Consider the following 19,159-nt stretch of genomic DNA (forward strand, 5'->3'; position numbering starts at 1 on the left):
CGTCGTGGCGACTAATTCGAGCGATACTCGATCTACCTGGCATTACACGCAACATTAATCAAATGAAAGCGGAGACAGGTTAAACCTTCGATCCGCGAAGCAACCTTAGAACCTCGAAACGGCACGTTCGATTCGAACCTTCCCCCTGGCAAATCGCGTTACACCGATCGTTCGATTCGGGACGAAGAGGACGATTCAAGGGTAGATGGAAGCGTGAGTGGAGATTCGCTCGCGAGAACGAGGAAGCCGTTGTCGTGCACGTTTCGCTGACCCGTCCGTTTCTGTTGCAGCAACTGAAAGATGAGCTGGGCGAAGTGGTGGCCGAGATGGAAGCGATGGAGGGCGGTGGTCTCGCGGCCGACGAGACCAAGCCGTCGAACAAGGCGAAACAGACGTCTATCGGCCGTAAGAAGTTCAACATGGACCCTAAGAAGGGAATCGAGTACCTGATCGAGCACAATCTGCTGGCCCCGACGCCCGAGGACGTCGCCCAGTTCCTTTACAAGGGCGAGGGCCTGAACAAAACCGCGATCGGCGACTACCTGGGCGAACGACACGACTTCAACGAGAGGGTGTTGCGAGCGTTCGTCGAACTGCACGATTTTACAGACCTGATCCTGGTACAAGCTCTTCGACAGTTCCTCTGGTCGTTCAGATTACCCGGTGAGGCGCAGAAGATCGACCGGATGATGGAGTGTTTCGCGCAAAGGTACTGCCAGTTGAACCCGAACATATTCACCAACACGGACACCTGTTACGTGCTTAGCTTCGCCATCATTATGTTGAACACGTCGCTGCACAATCCGAGCGTCAAGGATAAGCCCAGCGTGGAACAGTTCATTTCCATGAACCGTGGCATCAACAATGGCGGCGACCTACCTCGAGAACTCCTTGTGGTGAGTGCAAAAGCTCGCTCTCGCTTTATCTGCGCTTCCTGTGTCATTTGTCTCTCTATGGGAACCGTTCCTCGAATCGTGTATAGCTAGCCTACAACGTCAGATCGCAGCCAGATCTTTTTGCTCGTACGACGATAAATAAAGTCATGCGATCTATGTTTAACGATAATTTACAGACTATCGACGGGGGACATTTTTGGATATTTTCTAGAATGCTCCATTATTTCTCTTCGTTGTTCGTTACAGCGTAATCGTACGAACCTCGAGCGACGATGAAAATGTGAAAGTTCCGAAGGTTAATTCGATCTTGGTTCGCTTTACTTTTCGCGTATGTGCCTCGAGATTTAATCTCGTTCCCACCTGGACTCGCAGTTTCACGTTTCGCGTTACAATTTTCGCCCGATATTCGTGTTTCGCGAAAAATGCAAATTCTCCTTGTTCCGCAAGCCGTGCCGCGAAAACATACACGAAAGATTTCCTGCAATTAGGGCAGCGCTGTTGGTGCAACGATTTTATTACGTGTGGGCAACCGTAATGATTAGATGGAGCTCTATCACCGCAAATAAATAAAGGCGATACACACGTCGAAATTAGATCGCTATACTAAATCATCGATAATAATCGGTGCACGTTCGACGTAATTCAAAGATAGGGCGCTATGAAATTCCAATTTGTCGTTTTTCTAAAATGCTGCACGTGCCATTAGAATATCGTTCGGAATATCGAGTTGGATCGTGTTTCCAGATGAGACTTGTATATTGCTTCGGTTGACTTTAATCAGTTCTATAGATGAGGAAGCAATCTTTACGATATTGTTTGCGGTTTAACCGAGTTATTGAAACATTCTGCGTTTATTCCCGTTCCCGTTTCCGATGACGTAAAGCGTATTAATCAGAAATTTCTGGTAAATTCCTGGCAAACGTTTGCGTCACGCGTAGATTCTCGCTTGACCGATCGATTCAGTCGTCCGCTCGGAGTATCTACACGGAGTTCGATAATCCAAATTCCATACGACTAGGATTTAATCGACTTATATTCCAATGAATATCGGACGATTGGCATTAAATGTTAGACGAACTGGTGCAAAAATTCCAAATTGAATAAACGAGCCGAGGATCGGTGGAGAAGGAGGCAAGTGGGTCTTAACAAACACGATAAATAACGCAATAGCGTGTGCAACAAAGGACGTACGTCATTCGCGTGCAGTGGCCGACCTTTCGTTCGTGTTATGTCGTGATGCACGCGTGTTTCCATCCGCGTGATCCATGGCCAGGATATAAAGCAATTGGCGCGCTTTACAAGTCGCCTCACAACCGGCGGATCGCAGTTATTAGAATGAACCTACTGACTAACGGGGAAGTCCGTTGCGGTGATTTCTTAATGGTAGATTTATGCAAAGTGGCGCGTTGCGTTTCACCTCGTCTCACCTCGTCTAATCGACGCGTTGCCGGATCGAAAACGATTCTAGACTGGCGATCATATGCAGCTGCTCTTATGTAAGCATAGATTTACCAGTTGCAGGATATCATCGATTTTATGTATCGTCTTCGACGAGCAGAATGGAATGCCGATACTGCCCCTGTCCAGTACATCGTTGATTTTCTTTCGTGCCATATAAACGGAGAATAAACGTTATAGTTCTAATTTATGCTTTGGCGATAATGGTTAAAGTGGATAATGGTTGAAGTTTTGTAAAAAATGAAACGAGTAGCTTCCTTTTCTCTTCTCAGCGAGATAGTCTCTTTTGCTATTTGCATCGTCTGGAGTAAATCGATTTGTACTTATAATATTATAACGTCGAATCCTTTTTGTATAATGTTCGCAGTAAGTGTTTCCTTACGGTTGCGAGAGACGTTTAGGAAAACTAGAATTTCCACTGACGACACGTTTGGCTCGCAGAAACTCGAATTTCCTCTAGTATCTTCCTCGTTGCGTACCGTCGAGACAAGCGATTCCATCGCACCGAATTATCCGAATTTTGAAACGGCAATGAGAGATACGAGATCATATCTCTTGATTTCGAATAACCAAATGATTTACTCGCAAAGATCGTATTGGTATTTTAAAAGCAGTACGTTACTTTTGCAGAGCTTATACGAAAGTATAAAGACGGAACCGTTCAAGATACCGGAAGACGACGGGAACGATCTGATGCACACGTTCTTCAACCCTGACAAGGAAGGCTGGCTCTGGAAGCAAGGTAATTCTTTCGTAGACTGTGTAACGTGCAATTCGACTTTTGACCCTTCTGACGTTTCCCTTCTCCCCTTCACCCGGTATGAATTGAAACGAGAAAACGTCTTTTGCGTGGCTGAGAGAAGGACGAAGAAAGAACGCTGCTCGAGCCATTGTTGATCGAATAATGTTGCGAATGTATCCCGGCTTGCATGCGATCCCCTTTCTTCCGGGGAATGTTACGAGTGCATGAGGATGTTAACCCTTTACAGCGGCGGATTTTTTTTTTAACAAATTTTCCATCGACCTTTCTTTGCAACAGGGAGAAAGCTTTTTCTCCGGTATACAAGTAGAGAAGAGTAATCGAGAGAAGATTGCATAAATAGTAAAATAGTAATTTTCGCCTAAAACGGAAAGTGATTCTAAAAATCGAGGAATGTTAAAAGAGGCTGTGTATAGTGAAAGTAACTTGTTCCTTTTCTTTAGGTAATCCTCTGTAGGTAAATTGGATTAGCGATCCACGAAGTTTCGTACATTTGGCTTAGCGTACGATATTCCATAGATAGATAACACAGACTGGAGATGTTTCTTAGATTTTCTTAATGCCTGGAGCAGTTTGCTTACGAGGTATGAAAAATACGTTTACCTACGGAGGGTTAAGTAGACCTGTCTGCTTTTTTGTTCACGTAGAGCTTGTAGCTTTCGACACAGTAAAGTAAAGTAAATACAAGTAAAGTAATGATCCGTACTGATTGATGTCGTAAAAGATACGTTTCTTGTTGCAAAGTAATCACAGGTGCAGGACTTAACGAACTTCTCAACCACTGAGAATACTTTTTACATTTCACATTGTACGTAACTTTCTGGTCTTAGAAATTTTCGTTATTATTTTATATTAATCTACATGGTAAATATTTTATATCAATCTAAACCGTTGAATCCTCTAAATTCCCAAGATCGTTGTTCGAGCTAACGCGTTCTCTATTGCCAACGTAGTTCCGCAAGTACACGCCACCCATGGCGCGTAAAGCGATCCGGATGGTTTCCACGATGTATGCGGGTATTCAAAGGCCTACGGGACGGACAAAAATACTCGCTCGATACATCCGTACAAGGAATCGATCGTTAATAACCAGCCATAATCAAACGATCGATTCGCGATCGAGAACAGCCCACTCTCCGTGTACAATCGAAACCAGATGAGACGATAAGGTTGTCGCTGCAAAGGGTTACAGGGACGAGTGAGAACATCCTGGAACAGCGTTTCCCAAACTGTCCGGCCACAGAGGTCGAAAGCCTCGGTCGGGCGACTCGAATATTTTCACCATTATGCCCAAGCATTCCAAAGATACTGGCGGTGATTCGAGATACGACGCGTGACTGCTGGCATTCTATGTTCAGTCGCGCTGAAACGCAAAAATAGAATTTACAAATTGACGGACGTTGCCTGCCTCGTAATTACGTGTATTACGTTCATGCAAGATTTGAGGAAGAACGAAAAATGGGAAATACGTTTGGGAATCGTTGGTCCGGAAGCATTCCCCGACGACAACGAGACGAAAAACCCGTCAAAGTGTCTGTACTTTTCTTATATCGTATCGCTTTGTCCCTCTGCTGCCCTGACGGAGACAGCAGGTAAATAACGCAATTATAGTTGTGCATCGATCGTTAGCTTTTAAATCGTTGATGGTTGTTTCAGGCGGACGCTACAAGAGCTGGAAGAGACGGTGGTTCATATTAAACGACAACTGTCTGTATTACTTCGAGTACACGACCGACAAGGAGCCACGAGGCATCATTCCGCTGGAAAACATTCAGGTCAGAGAGGTGCAGGATCGGCACAAGCCGCATTGCTTCGAGCTATACGCCGCTGGCTCCGAGTTCATCAAAGCGTGCAAGACGGACAGCGAGGGAAAAGTTGTCGAAGGTACCTAACCGGGGATCCTAGATGAAAGCCTTAATTGATCGGTGCCGTGACCTACCACCCAATCCACTCGATTACGGCTATCAGCGCGTTTAATTACTCGAGCCTGCGCTATGCTATACTTGGACACTTTTAACAATCGTAGATTGTTGAAACTTCGATCAGCTCGGTCAAGTTACCTTTTTTTTTTTTTGTACGTGGAGAAATCCTCATGGACACTCCGCTGTTGCAGTAATTGCGTAACAGCAGAGTAGTGTCGGACTCTTACCAACTAAGACTCCACGATGACCATCCAACGCGTATGACAGGGGTGCTCCAGCAACCACTTTTATAAATTAACTTCAGTTGCACCCCCTTCACGCGTTCTCTGTTCTAGCCAGTCCTAATATTTCCTGACTATTGAATTGGCCCAAAACTCCAAGGGCGAAAAATGGCTTCGGCGCGTCTCCTCTTCGTCAACGCCTCACGGAGCGGTCACCCATCCTAGACCGCTTCCGTGACCACTGCTACTTAACTTTCGTGATCGGCCGGGAACGAGTGTTTCCAGCGCGGCTAACGGCGTTGACCGGTCAAGTCACCTGAATTTAAGCAATTTCGCTTATCTGAACGAGAGTCAATCTGTCGAGGCAGAAGAGGCGAAATAACGCGTGAAAGTCGCAAGTTGTAAACGCAGTATTACGGCACGAATTATATGACTTCGATGTAATCAATTGGTCAAGAATATAATTATAAATGAAACGTTGATGCGTTGACGTGACTTTGGTTCTTATAATGGGTTAATGATTATCCTACGCGTGGGAACCATTAAGAGAATCAGCTAAGCGAATGCACATTGTTTTTTTTAAATTACGTATCAAAAGCATTACGCTGCCTTTTCTCATGCGTAATTTCAGCGTAGGAACGAAATGATCACTTGGAGAAAAAAATGCAATTTTAAACGCACGTTGGCTTCTCTAAATTAAAACCTGGAAGAGCCAGGGAATTAATAGAGCACGAAGGATAAAGAATTCAAGTATCGGTCGGGCAAAACGTCTTTCTCGTGTGAAACGATCGAATCCTATGCGTGTTGCGTTGCCATTTAACGCAGCCCTTTTTTTTCATAGCACGTCGTCGTGCTCGCAGTAATTACACCGGAATTGTAACTGTTGTTCTTTGCTCTTTACAGGCAAACACACCGTGTACAGAATGTCTGCGGCCACGGACGAAGAGAAAGAAGAATGGATCAAATGCGTGCGGTAAGTTGTTATTCATTCTGTGAATAATTCAAAGAAGACTTCCATTTCTGACTGAGGTTAGTGCTGCTTATTTAACGCTTCCGTGAATCTTTTACTGAAAATTGTGGACGGTTTGAGTTTATATAATTTACGCTTTTAATGGTCGAGGGTTTGTAACACGATTCTTCCTCTTTTTTGTTATTAAAAGTTTTTAAGCACAAACAACTTTTACACAAATATCGCAATTAATTTTATCAGTGATTTAATAAATTCAAATATTTCTACTATCGCTTAAAACGTATCTTTCGCTCGTAATGCAATCCAAATTCGCTTCTATAATTCGCAATTTTTTCAATTCTAGGCAAAGCATATCGCACAATCCCTTCTACGACATGCTTGCAGCCAGGAAAAAGAAGGCGCAAAAGACAAATGTACATTCGAAGAGTTAAACTTTACCATGGACACAGCTTCTAGAGAAGCCTGGCGAGACACAAGACTGTCTATTCACGAGCCTACGTTCCTATCAGGATCGTGAAATACAATCAAACTAATCTGTACGGAGGTCCATCCGACTGCGCTGATCTAGCAGAAGATATACAGATGTTCGCTTCACCTGTTGATGAATGTTCGTCAACGTAGTTTAAGCGACACGCAAGACACAGGGACAAATACGAAAGGAAGGGGAAAACGATGCTATTGATTGAGGATCGTTCGACATTATGTTTTGTATAAGAATTTACGCTGCGTTTTAGGGGCCTAGATGTGTATTATTTAAACAGATTTCGACGATAGACACGAAACGTTTCCCTAAAAGATGAACGAGTAGAGAGAGAGAGAGAGAGAGAGAGAGGGAGAGAGAGAGAGAGAGAGAGAGGGAGAGAGAGAGAGAGAGAGAGAGAGAGACGTTGAAAGCTGTAGTAACTTTGAAGGTAGTAAACCGTATACACATCCAACGATCTCGTCGACGGTGCTGGACAAGTTCGAATTAGACGCGAGAAGACTACTTTTTCTTTTCGTAGAATTCGCAAAAAGATAGGTAAAAGATGTTCTGAGGGAAGCTTCGGCGGAATGTTTGGGAAAGTTGATAGAAGAATATGACGCGTGTAGCTTATCGATCGATGGGATGATAGATTCGTCCAGAACAAAGAAGAGACAATTTTGGAAAGAGTGAAATCTTTCTTATTTTCTGGCAGCTTTAGAGAATTACCGAAGCTCGATATTGCTTCGAGCAATCCAAATATGCGTAAAATATTTATTTTATACGGAACCTTCGCGCGTGACAATGCCGTTTCGCGTTCTTTGCAAGGAAGAAGAAGAACCGGAGGTTCTTTACCTCCAACCGAAGGTGATTAGGAAGTGTAATGGAACAAAGACTTTACAAACAATTATAAACGAACAATTATAAACGCGAGAACGAATTGGTAAGACGCGTGCATTAATGTGATAGTTGTGTATTTATTTGAGAGAAGAATGAAAAGTGTATAGATAAGACTAGTTCAAAACGTTTCCTCGATATGCCAGAAATCATCTTAAACTGTACATTGTCGTACAGTTTGTAAGTATGGCATGTTAGCCAATTACGTGACAGTAGGCTAGAACGATTTGCGTTTTTTTTCGTTTGAATTATATATATATAAATATAAATATATACATATATATAAATATACATATTACGCACGAGGCGCGTAACTTTGTGCATTATATATATCGCAATATAATAGTTATGATAGTACGCGAAAGTTAAATAGTAACTTGATAAGATCCAATTAAGAGCCTGCATCCTGACAGTATTTAAATTCTCGCAACAAAAAACTGAAATATAAGCTTAATTTACAGAAGCGTGGATCCGCGTTATCTACGAAATCCATAGATTTGTTATTATGCGTTAAAATAACTTATTCGTCTAGGTTATTCTTCCTGCTTTTTCATTTTTAAATGATTTAGGCAAAGAAAAATATATCACGATAGATTTTTCGAATACATTTGGTAATGATTTTTGTAGATAACCGCAACCTTTTTTATATTACAAAGTGTATCGATTGTCACTAGTCAAGCTCTTTCTACTTATCGAGCCCTTTTTACAGGAAATAGCGCATTTCAAATGTTCAAATGTTCAAATGTTCAAATGTTTATTTGTAATTAAGTAGTTGCCGAAGCAGATTTTACACTACTCGCTATTGTTCTCCGATTCTAGTTTAAGAAATCGTACCGATCCGTCTTCGTGTCGCAATTTCTAAACGTAGGTCCATCTTAGCGATTACCTAGCGAGCTTAAATCATAATCGTACCAATACATAGAGGAAAGACAAGAAGATAAAAAGGAAAGGCAAAGATGCGGGTGCCTTTGAGATCTTGTTCAAGCTAGTCGTAACAATTAATCCGTCATATGCAAGGAGTATGTAATAGAACTCCAGGATTAATTATGTTCTCTTTTTTTTTTCTTGCTACATACGAGAGAGTCAGACATCGAAGAAGCCTTATTATACATACATTAAATAATGAAACGCAGAAGTAATTATATAGGGCCAAGACTAATAGGATATAAGTTTTTTAACGTCACGCTACTCATGGTAGGATGTATAACTGTTCTGCGAGACAGTAATTTGTACCCAATTGTAGTTTTCGAAGAAACGCACTATTTCTATTCGACTAATGGACAGACAATTGATTCGTGGTTACCGACCCGTCCTTGAATCATCTTTGTACAGACTATTTTCTCTTTTTTCTTTCCTTTCTTCAACTGCCTGCAACCACATTATACAAACAATTCGAGGGACACCACGTTGATCATTATTCGTCTGTAATATTTATCCAACAACGTCGATGATTCCTTCCTTCCGTAATGCTACAGTAACGATAGATGTAAAAAAACTGGTCACACATTGTTAAGGAGTTGTGTAAAGTTAGTTTAGGAGAATTGCTTAACGTGTTCACATCCTTCATATCATGTTTCCTTGAAGAATTGTTTGTAGGTTGATGTAATATAATTTGTACTTTATTTGGGGAAAAATTGATTAATTACATTTACTACTACACCAAGTTATTGAAATAACACGCTGATGTGCAGAGATGTAGAATTGTTCGAATACCTATTTTAAAAAGACTAACGATACGACTTACGAGAAATTTTTTCATAAGAAATAAAGTGATAAAAAGAAAAGAAAAATCAACCCGAACAATGTGTAAAGTTATAATTTAGTCTAAAATACTCTAATCAAAACGATTGATTGAATTCGAAAATAAGAGAGCACAAATTTTGTTTCTTGATGAAGAACTCGTCAAGTGATAAAAATGATGCACACTTGCAAGTAATAAAACTTGTGTATTAGTAAAGTGATTTATTCAATCTAAGAATTGTATAAAGAAAACTGTATTTTACAGTGCAGAATTGTATATTTCGTTGTATATTATTTTCACTCGATAATTGTTATGTATTCATACTGATCTGTGTACTGTATTTACGATCTTATATGTATTAATTTAAACGTAATTAATAAATATTTCCATTTCGTAAAAAATCTCGTAGACAACTATCTTTATTTAAAATAAATAAATTTAAAGATTGGAAAGTCTTTTTTGTACCTTTTTAACTAAATATACGATTATATATTTCCGATAGTTTTAATGTTTTTAATGTCCAATCAAAAATATAATGTACGTATGTATTATGACCGACGAGGCACAAACTACACGCGATATTCAATGCTTTGTCGTGAACCATGTTTGGGGTTCACCTGACCCCCCATATCATTTTCTTGTCGCATGCAACGTTATCGATTCAGTATAATGTGAAATTACAAGTAACGTATAGAATAGAATAGTTTGCGAAGGAAAATATAGAATCTTATACTTCTGCAACTGTTGAAACAGTGATTTTGTGCAGAACATGTTATATTCTTAACATTTCCTAGTTTAAATACGTCCCGACTGCATAAATTAATGTTCGTTTTTGAAACTATTAAGTGAAGTTATTTTTTATTTACGAACTATTAAGTAAACTGAAAATCTGAGCTTTTTAAACAGTAATATTTTAATGCGTTTTAATACAACTATCGAATTATTATAAATCGGCTTTTATTTTACTATTTTCTAACGAAAACATTTTTATCATCAATGGTACTGCAGGCGTTATAAATTCTCTAAAATGATCCTAGATGTCGTGGTGAAACGTTTGATCCATTTATCATTTCTTAACGTTTTCATTCTCATTGTTCGCTATTTTTATGTGAAAAAAGTTTTAGTTTTATAAACCACTGTAAAATGAATATAATGCATACGTTACGATTTAGCTGTCAAAGGAATATCCATCAAATTCGCCAATTTCACAAATGGTATGAATTATTATGTTGAAAATATGCAATTTAGTGAAACGTGATTGCATAACCTCACTTTTCTGGGTATCTTTAAACTACTATTTAATATATAAAATACAGTCCGAATAATTACATCAAAATGATGTAACACAGTATGATGAAACAAGTTGAATTGTAAAAAATGATGTGTCTATTTTACAATAGTAGTTTTTGTAGTTTTAGAAAATGATCATTCACACTCTCTTAATTTTATTTTAATTCTTATGTTTTAGTATTATTCAACAATCAGAAGTTGCAGCTGCTGCTACAGCTAGTACAACTTCTGTGTCTGAGTCTGTTTCTACACAGCAAGAATCAGTTAATGCTAAAATAGAGATGATCGCTAATCACATTGTTTCCTTAAATCTTATAGAAGTAGCTCAATTGAGTGACTTACTTAAAAAAAGATTAAACTTGCCAGATGCACCTGTAATGCCTATGGGTGGTTTTGTTGGTGCTGCACCAAAAGTAGAAGTATATATGCTGCTATTATAAGAATTTCATAAAGTTAAGAAAAATTATATACTTATACATATATGCATAAAAATTGTCTTGTTTCAGGAAGAGAGTGAAGAACCTCAAATGGTTCAAACTGCATTTACTATTAAACTTATTGCTTTTGATGAAAAACAAAAGATTGCTCTAATAAAAGAGATAAAGGCCATATTACCAGATTATAATCTTGTTCAGGTAACTCTTTTGCCTTATATATTGTGTACAACAAAATCCTATCAAGTTCATTAAAATTTGTAATTTTTTTTCTATACAGGCCAAAAAGTTTGTCGAGAGTGTACCAGCTACAATCAAATCTGATATCCCGAAAGAAGAGGCTGAAAAGATAAAGGAAATTGTCACCAAAGTTGGTGCTACAGTTGAAATTGTTTAATTCCTTTATGTAAATATATATGGAAATTCATCTTTTATGGATTTAATAGAATTTTATAATAAAGTAAGCATTTACAATGATCCATTAAACAAAAATAAAACAATTCCACTATTTTTATCATTTTATCAACTTATTTTCCATGTTTTTGCGTACATTGTTCATAAATAAATCTCACAAGTAAAGATTAACATTTAAGTGTACATTTAAATTATGCTTTACACTATTGTTATATAAAAAATTTTAATAATTTTAATCATATAAATAATTTAGAATTGTACAGAAAACCATAATGTGAAATAAAAAACTGTGCATTTTAATATTCATTTATTTAATATTATCAATTGCATGTTTTCAAATAAACGTAATTTCCATTTCTGCAAATTCTAATAAAATCGGAAAAAACGACTAAAAAAATTTAATCGCGTTAATAAGAGTTGTTTCTTCGAACATTTGCAAATAACTAACATATTTTCAATATTCATTCGAAGTCCTTCGTTTAAATTAAAAGCACATGTATGTTAATAAGCTGATACGTATGCAAAGTACTGCATTTCAGCTAATCAGCGAATTGAACAACTGGCACTGCGATAAAAGCCGTATCGATAAAATAAGGACCGTATCAACTAACTAGTCGTCTTTTCTTTAATTACCAGTTAATGCCAGAAGAATACAAAATACTTTTATCGAACCTAAAGTGTATCGCGTTTCGAGGGTATACATCTATATAAAATCTATTTTTAATCGTAGAACGGAAATTGTGGGAATTTTGCTAGTGTTCAACGGCGGTGAACGGAAGTCGAATTGCGACGGTACTGCGCCACGACGACTATTGCCACGATGGCTGAGGAGACTGACACAAACGATAAAGCGACGATGGAAAGTATAGCGCAAAACATACTCGAGGTTCGTGTCAGCCGTGATCAAGACAGTGCGTGATAACGTAATAGTAGCTTTCGAAGTGTCGAAAGAAATTTTGCTACCGACAACACCCTATTATCCCGGTCTTTTTCGATCATTTTGACAGGTCAGTACCGGAGGTGGGTCTACGTCGAACGAAGTAGCCGCATTAGAGTTTCAAGCCTCGCAGGTGATATCAAGGCTCGAGGAAGCTGTCGAAAAGGCAGCAGACGATGGCGGTACCACCTGGAACAATCCCTCTGGGTTCCTCTCGCAATCAAAAACTGCCGACGAAATATTAACTTTAATTCAGGTAGGTAAATACGACGCTAGCAGAAACCATTGATTCGCGGCTATTGGTTGTTTCCCTTAGATTTGCATGTTAATTGGTCGGTATAGCTCTGATTTTGACGAATACTCGTCACGTGGCTCTATGATTGTTACGAATCGTTTAACTGTTCTTCTAGAATTGGAAGCTGCCGCTCTTTTTTCAATTATTTAAATTGAACGTATCTGCCAAAAAATGTAAAAATTTTCAAAAATTTTGATCCATTCATGTCAGGGCTTCAATTGAACGTATCTGCCAAAAAATGTAAAAATTTTCAAAAATATTGATCCATTCATGTCAGGGCTTTAATTGAACGTATCTGCCAAAAAATGTAAAAATTTTCAAAAATTTTGATCCATTCATGTCAGGGTTTCATTCTCACTTTTCATATATGATTTCATGATGTTCTTACAAACATGTATCGATTTGTATGTATCTTTTATTGGATGTAGTAATAGATATATTAATTGTAATAGGTAAACATTATTCAATTTTCATTAAAATATACGTAATTTGAGTTACACTCACGACCATGTATTTATTATAATACACATATATTTCTTGTTCATACATATATATTTCTTGTTCATACACATATATTTCTATTTAGTGATTGTAATTATACTCTTGGAAAAACTTGAAATTTAATTATAAATCATGCTTACAGGACTTGGTAATTCACGAAGACGCTCCCCAACCGGTAAAAGATGATACAACGGAAACGGCAACGAGTCAAGTGACTACCTTACCAACATTAACAGAGCCAGCAAAATTAGCGTTAATCGCACACACTGTTTCTGCTTACGCGCTCGCACTTCCAAAATCGCATGCTCAGAGATTAGCTGGCCGATTGGCCGCAGATACAACCAGATGGCTAAGTCATATTTTCCGTTTCGTCGATTGCGCTTCTTCGTTTCACGAAGATCACTTGGAAGGTTTAGTCAGAGTGACCAGGTTGGCTTTACACAGGAAATATCCCCGGTATATGGAGGAAGGTTTCACCGCGCTTGCGGCCTCACCACCTTTAATTTACAGTTCTGTGGCCGCACCTTTAGGTGTGGTTCAACATCTGTGCAAACAGGTATATAAACTTAGAGTCTGATTCACAAAAAATGTGGGCGTATAACCATAGATTTGTGTTCTATTTTTTAGCTTTCTTTGCCACTCCATTGTGTAAGACCCATCCCCCATAACACAATGTTTGGATCGCGATATAGCATGGACGTGTCAGCTTTGGAACGCCGCCTCGCGGAAGACACGCAATCAAATAGCGTGACGCCGCTCCTGGTATTGGCAGAGGCGGGATCAGTATTAACGGGACACTGCGACAATATCGCTAGATTGCGTGCAATTTGCGACAAGTACAATGTCTGGCTTCACCTTAGAGGTCATTCTTTAGCCGCGTTAGCGTTAAATAATTCTGCGAAGGATCTGGTGTGTTCATATTTAGTATTTATTTCATTTTATCCTTTAAGGTTAAAAGTGTGTAATATACGGACTTTTTCTTGATTTTCAGCCTTCGAAGATCGCAGATAGTGTTACGTTACCTCTTGGAATATGGCTTGGTATACCATCACTACCAGTAGTAGTATCCTTTTATACATATATACATTCGGTTGAAAAACTGTTTAGGTATTGTTGAAATTTTCTTAATGTATACATAGACACTGTATAGATTAACAGATACGAAAGGTGGTCGACCTACTCCAAGAGACACAACTTTGTCTCTGGTATCAGGTTTAATGACAGATTCGTTGTCAAGACGTTTACCGACTTTACCCTTGTGGGCCACTTTGCAAGTGTTAGGTAGAGATGGTGTACATAATAGATTAAAGAGATGCTTTTTGACTGTGGAAGAATTATACAATAAAATTAAGAAATTTTCTTGCATAAGGATATTGGTAATTGATCCGAACAATGATATCCTGTTCCATAATTCGAATTTTCGTTCCAAATCGTACGGTTTGTTTTCCAGAGTCAACCACCTGGAGGAGAAACAGGGTCGTATACCATAAACGAGCTCCTAACAAACCCCGTGAATAATCCACAACTATTCGAAGCTGTAGCCAGTGCATTAGTGTTTCAATTTGTACCTGCAGACAGGGATCCACAGACAACAGAACGTGTTCCTCCTTATTACGATAAATTAAATTCCTGGTTAGGACAAATTCTTCAAAGAGACATTGAAAACGTACAAATAGAGCTGTGTGAAATAGAACATCATGGTATTGCGATTCGTATTTGTCCTCTAGAAAATCCAGATCAACCTCCTACGACCGAGGATATAGATAACGTAATAGCTTGTTTGGAACAGCAGATAGTGAGTATATTTTAAAAGTGACGGTCATATGCAGTTAAGGTAGTGACAATTATTTGTCAACTAACCACTGCCATTTGCATAATAGGAAATATTACAGGCAACGGTCGAGCATAAAGCAACGTTCGTGCGATTAGTCTCAGAGAATGACTCTTTACATTTGGTAGAAATGCCTGATTGGGCAGGTTTAGGCGGTGTACGATACGCACCTCCTACTTGGATCCACGTCATGACCGATCAGGCAAAAGAGGAATTGAACAGATTAAACACGCAATTAGTTGAAGCTTTACGGAACACAGACGCGGCATTTTCTCTAGGAGAAGGCGCCGACGGCTTAGCTTGTGTACGATTTGGTATGGTTACACAAGATACAGGTGAGCAAAGATTTACATTTCTTGTCCCACAGTTGATTTGAGTTTATCTAGCATGTGGACTTGAAACAAAATATAATTTTTCACAGATGTGGCAGAATTACTATCCTTAGTTCTACAAGTCGGTCAAAAAGTAGAAGCTAGCTCCAAGCTATTGGATACTATATCCGAAGTGGTGAAAAGAGGTATCGAAGCAGCACAGACGGACTTGGAAAGAGAAAATGCAGAAAAATTATGGCAAGAAGGTATTCTTAGACACGTGCCTGTCGTTGGAACTTTCGTCAATTGGTGGAGTCCACCCTCGAAAGAAACTGGAGTTCGTGGACGTAGCTTAAATTTACAAGCCGGTACATACTTTATTTACACGTTAAACTTCCTTTACGTATCCATAATTAATTAATTAGTCAATGACATATTTTTCGCATCCAGGAGTTGTCGAGAGTACAGAGAATATTTACAAATACCATATGCAATTGCAACCAAACTCCACGGTGATTAATGGATCTGGTGCTAGAACTCCACCACAGCCCCTTGTACAGACTCCAGTTGGCGCTGGTAGCCAAAGTCATAGTCGTTCATCGAGCCATTCCAGTTTACAGAGTGGAAAAAGTGTCTCTGTAATCACAAATACCGTACCCCACCCGCAGGTAAAAGAAGAATCCGGTGAGGTGAAGTCGTAGTAAACATTAAACGATACGATTAATCGAAGAAGATTCAGTTCGTTAAGTTCAAATCTCTGAACTTGACAAAGGAGCGATGCTCTAGGTGAAACGATCGAGCGTTTTCGGTAGAAGCTACCCTTTACATTCTCAGAGCACAGCAAAAGAATTAGCGTTTCTAAAGCGTTGAGGAGCTTAATAAATCGACAAAGGTAAAGCCACGCTGTCCTTTCTGTCGTTCTTTCTTCAATAAACTATTTTATGCTACTTTTCTGTCATCTTGGATTAGTCGTATTATTTTTTTCTATTTTATCCGTTTCATTACTTTCATCGACAATTTAATTTCATGCATACTAGCAAGATCTATCGAAGATGGCTTGTGTACTTATTAGACTGATAATAAGCAAAGATGTTAATCTTACTACGAGTTAATTTGATAACAAGTGATAACTGTTCCTCATTCATTAAAGTATTTCTCTCGTAGCACAATAATCAGAAGCGTATCTTCTTACTTTCATAACGCAACATGAAAAGAGTTGCCTTTAAATTTTTAGTTTATCGAATGAGTATCGAATTTACAATAAAACTACATAAATTGAACAGCTGACTATTTAAGTTTCCAACAACAGTGTTTTACATCGATATGTACACATACATTCTGAATAAGTTTATCAATCAAACTTAAATTTTTCCACATTTTACTTTACAGACTACATTTTTTACATTTTATTTGCGAGTTCTTTCTTCATGAAGCACAACATACATTAAGAACGGAAAAAAGACACATACATAATAAAGTCGCGATTGCTTCGAGCATTTAAAAAAGAAGGTATTACGCACGCGTTGTAAAGTTTATTCGAGAAAATTAAGCTTTTCTTTAAGCATCTAACAAAGCGTGTAAAAAAAGAAGGAAAATCAGAACAATGTTCCGATATTAGAACGATAACCAAAGAGAGAGAGAGAGAGCGATAATGTAGAGTTACATTGAAGCAATTTGGATTGTTACAATGTAATAATGTGTAATTTGCAACGGAATAGGAATTACTTAGTTCTGTTGTGTTAAAAAACCATAAGAAATACGTTCACATTATTACAGTATTCGGTAAATTGTTGATAGCTACATTGAATGGGAAGAAATTAAATTATATGTATATTTATGTACCAAAATTGTTTTAATAAAGTACTGCAATTCAATAAATGATCTTAACATAACTTCAAGTTTTTGAGTGCTTTTTTAAATTGAAATTAACATTTTTTTAAAGATATAAAACATTTCCTCGAAAGGGACAAAGGAATTTAGATTGTTACATATAATTAGGAAATTACGTATAGATGGCATTCAAGAGAATATAAGATGTAATTATTATATCTTTTTTTTAACGACTTTTTAAAGATCCAGGACAATTTTCCATTGTTTCGTCGATTAAAAATCAAACATCCATCTAAAAGGAGTATGCTTTGTACAGATTATACACCGTAGAGGGAGCAGTGGTGTTATTTAAACGTAGACAACGGTGGATCTTATGTCTTTTTATTTTCTCTCTTCATAATATTCGTGTTACCATTACAATAGGAGGAATTAAGTCTGGAATATGGCAATTAGACGTAATTCGCAATGCACAAAAACGGTATCGATTAACGAGTTTCGTTTTGCTCTTTATATATGCCTCTCAAAGAATTCTCTTTACAATACACGCTTGAGAATGCATCTTTCCGCGCGTACAAAAACACCATAGAAATCTTAAACTTACGTAAAATCTCAATAGCCTCTGCACACTTTGTGACTAAACCTCTTTCGTACGTCGAGAGAGAAGAAACACAAGAACAAAGGGGCGATACCCTCTATTATTTTCGTGAATCGATATTTCCAAGGTCCAAAGATCTCAGTTGCACTTCATTTTCTTTCTTTTTGGTCGAACGAACGAACAAACGAACGTGTTCATCGATGTACACCGAACGATCGCGTTAAAATTTCTTTCATTCGAGTGCGTACATTATATCTTGAACTGTACAGTGTGTGCAATTCGGTGCGATATTTCTTTTTCCCAACAAATCGACTGTTTCTTAGCTGTAATTTATGCGTGTAAGATATAAAACGATTATTTATTAAATGTGATACTAATCGATTAAATGCTGTTTGATATTCGAATAGATAGTATTAAGAAGTTCGTAAACGATAATTTTACATTTATTGCTGAGATTTGATCCGTGAAATCATACACACTGTATAGTCTATTATACGAATAAAATTTATCGAATCTAAACTTTCTAGTTCTAAGTGGCGAATATTTCTCGCGCGATGTTTGCGTCGAACGAATATCAAGTTTTTCAGAATTTCAGTTTTAATTAAATTAAATTATCAACGAAAATTCGTCAATATCCGTGTTCGAAAGAAATTGTGATTATCGTGTTAAAGGATCTATTTCGTGTAAAGAGAACGTGCGCGTTCCAACAAGACATTATCTCATTGGAAAACGACACCTTTCGAGAATCGATCGTACATTCGTCATGGATCCAGCTTTGGAAAATTAGCCCTCGTGAAAATCGAAACGTTATATCGTTCGATAATCTTGACGTTTGATTTGTTTTTCCTTATCATCTAATCTCATTAAAGGTTCTTCGTTAAATTAATTAAAAAGTTTCATAGGCCAGAACAATGCACCGATTAGAGAAGATTTTTTTACGTCCTATATTCGTACTATATTTCCACTATATATATCAACGCCTCTGAAAATAATTAGTTCTCTCTCGCTCTCTCCCTATCATACATTCGTACACATATAACTCTCTTTCACGCCACTTACACAGTATCAAAATGATGCGAAAAATTAAATACGGTTGTACTCATCGGAAAAAGTGGTTCTCAATTTGATCTCGTGCAGGTTGCTGCTCGATACAATGATACAAATTGACAAAGGATTAGAATTAATGTTTCGTCAACGACCATCTAGACTACGTGCACGTATATTTAGAATTTATCGATATTTTCGAGTCTCTCTCGCGAATTCGTGGATCTGCCCTCCTCTTTGAGAGACGAGGATTTATTCAGACTTTCGTGTCAGGCCGATTCTGATTAGAACATACAAAGATATTTTCGAGAAGAAAATACAAGATAGTCTTCCCTTTTTATCATACGATCTT

General features: G+C 38.1%; 3 protein-coding genes across 14 annotated transcripts in view; all 3 read left to right on the top strand.

Annotated features, from left to right (window-relative positions):
* LOC117233185 (cytohesin-1) overlaps window positions 1-9,719 on the top strand; it is a 60,280-nt gene extending 50,561 nt beyond the window's left edge. For 6 of the 9 annotated variants that reach the window (XM_033493243.1, XM_033493247.1, XM_033493248.1 and 3 more), the window contains 5 exons: window positions 291-896; window positions 2,985-3,096; window positions 4,768-4,998; window positions 6,161-6,230; window positions 6,571-9,719. In XM_033493243.1, coding sequence (XP_033349134.1) covers window positions 291-896; window positions 2,985-3,096; window positions 4,768-4,998; window positions 6,161-6,230; window positions 6,571-6,658 — 1,107 coding nt within the window. In that variant the 3' untranslated portion in view covers window positions 6,659-9,719. Of the gene's footprint in view, window positions 1-80; window positions 214-290; window positions 897-2,984; window positions 3,097-4,767; window positions 4,999-6,160; window positions 6,231-6,570 lie in introns of those variants that run through there. The other 3 variants (XM_033493244.1, XM_033493242.1, XM_033493249.1) reach the window with 2 other exon arrangements.
* Window positions 9,720-10,378: 659 nt separating this feature from the next.
* On the top strand, window positions 10,379-11,636 carry LOC117233334 (39S ribosomal protein L12, mitochondrial). Its single transcript, XM_033493531.1, has 4 exons — window positions 10,379-10,539; window positions 10,794-11,034; window positions 11,122-11,250; window positions 11,330-11,636. Exons 1-4 carry the CDS (start codon window positions 10,469-10,471, stop codon window positions 11,444-11,446), a joined length of 558 nt encoding a protein of 185 aa, XP_033349422.1. The 5' UTR covers window positions 10,379-10,468; the 3' UTR covers window positions 11,447-11,636.
* Window positions 11,637-12,189: 553 nt separating this feature from the next.
* On the top strand, window positions 12,190-17,236 carry LOC117233195 (putative pyridoxal-dependent decarboxylase domain-containing protein 2). 4 transcript variants are annotated; one of them, XR_004493276.1, is made up of 11 exons: window positions 12,190-12,349; window positions 12,471-12,656; window positions 13,339-13,752; window positions 13,824-14,105; window positions 14,188-14,259; window positions 14,336-14,572; window positions 14,647-14,991; window positions 15,077-15,362; window positions 15,449-15,706; window positions 15,789-16,230; window positions 16,728-17,236. XR_004493276.1 is itself a non-coding variant. In XM_033493261.1 (10 exons), the coding sequence occupies exons 1-10, from the start codon at window positions 12,284-12,286 to the stop codon at window positions 16,037-16,039; spliced, it is 2,397 nt and encodes a 798-aa protein (XP_033349152.1). In that variant the 5' UTR covers window positions 12,190-12,283; the 3' UTR covers window positions 16,040-17,236. The 4 variants fall into 4 exon arrangements, 3 of the variants coding, with proteins under 3 accessions (XP_033349152.1, XP_033349154.1, XP_033349153.1); XM_033493261.1 differs by having other exon boundaries at window positions 15,789-17,236; XM_033493263.1 differs by having other exon boundaries at window positions 15,089-15,362; window positions 15,789-17,236.
* The last annotated feature ends 1,923 nt before the right edge of the window (window positions 17,237-19,159 follow it).

The sequence above is a fragment of the Bombus vosnesenskii genome, unplaced genomic scaffold (genome assembly GCF_011952255.1).
Source record: "Bombus vosnesenskii isolate JDL3184/JDL3185 unplaced genomic scaffold, Bvos_JDL3184-5_v1.1 scf7180000013295, whole genome shotgun sequence".
NCBI classification, from domain to species: domain Eukaryota; kingdom Metazoa; phylum Arthropoda; class Insecta; order Hymenoptera; family Apidae; genus Bombus; species Bombus vosnesenskii.

What these genes read in the sequence shown, in the direction of transcription:
- LOC117233334 (XM_033493531.1), top strand. Translation starts at nt 10,469, where the DNA reads ATGAATATAATGCATACGTTACGATTTAGCTGTCAAAGGAATATCCAT. An exon ending in ATTCGCCAATTTCACAAATG is followed by an intron (nt 10,540 to 10,793) that starts GTATGAATTATT and finishes CTTATGTTTTAG; the next exon opens with TATTATTCAACAATCAGAAG. An exon ending in CAGATTATAATCTTGTTCAG is followed by an intron (nt 11,251 to 11,329) that starts GTAACTCTTTTG and finishes TTTTCTATACAG; the next exon opens with GCCAAAAAGTTTGTCGAGAG.
- LOC117233195 (XM_033493261.1), top strand. Translation starts at nt 12,284, where the DNA reads ATGGCTGAGGAGACTGACACAAACGATAAAGCGACGATGGAAAGTATA. An exon ending in ATAATTCTGCGAAGGATCTG is followed by an intron (nt 14,106 to 14,187) that starts GTGTGTTCATAT and finishes CTTGATTTTCAG; the next exon opens with CCTTCGAAGATCGCAGATAG. An exon ending in TAGCTTAAATTTACAAGCCG is followed by an intron (nt 15,707 to 15,788) that starts GTACATACTTTA and finishes TTTCGCATCCAG; the next exon opens with GAGTTGTCGAGAGTACAGAG.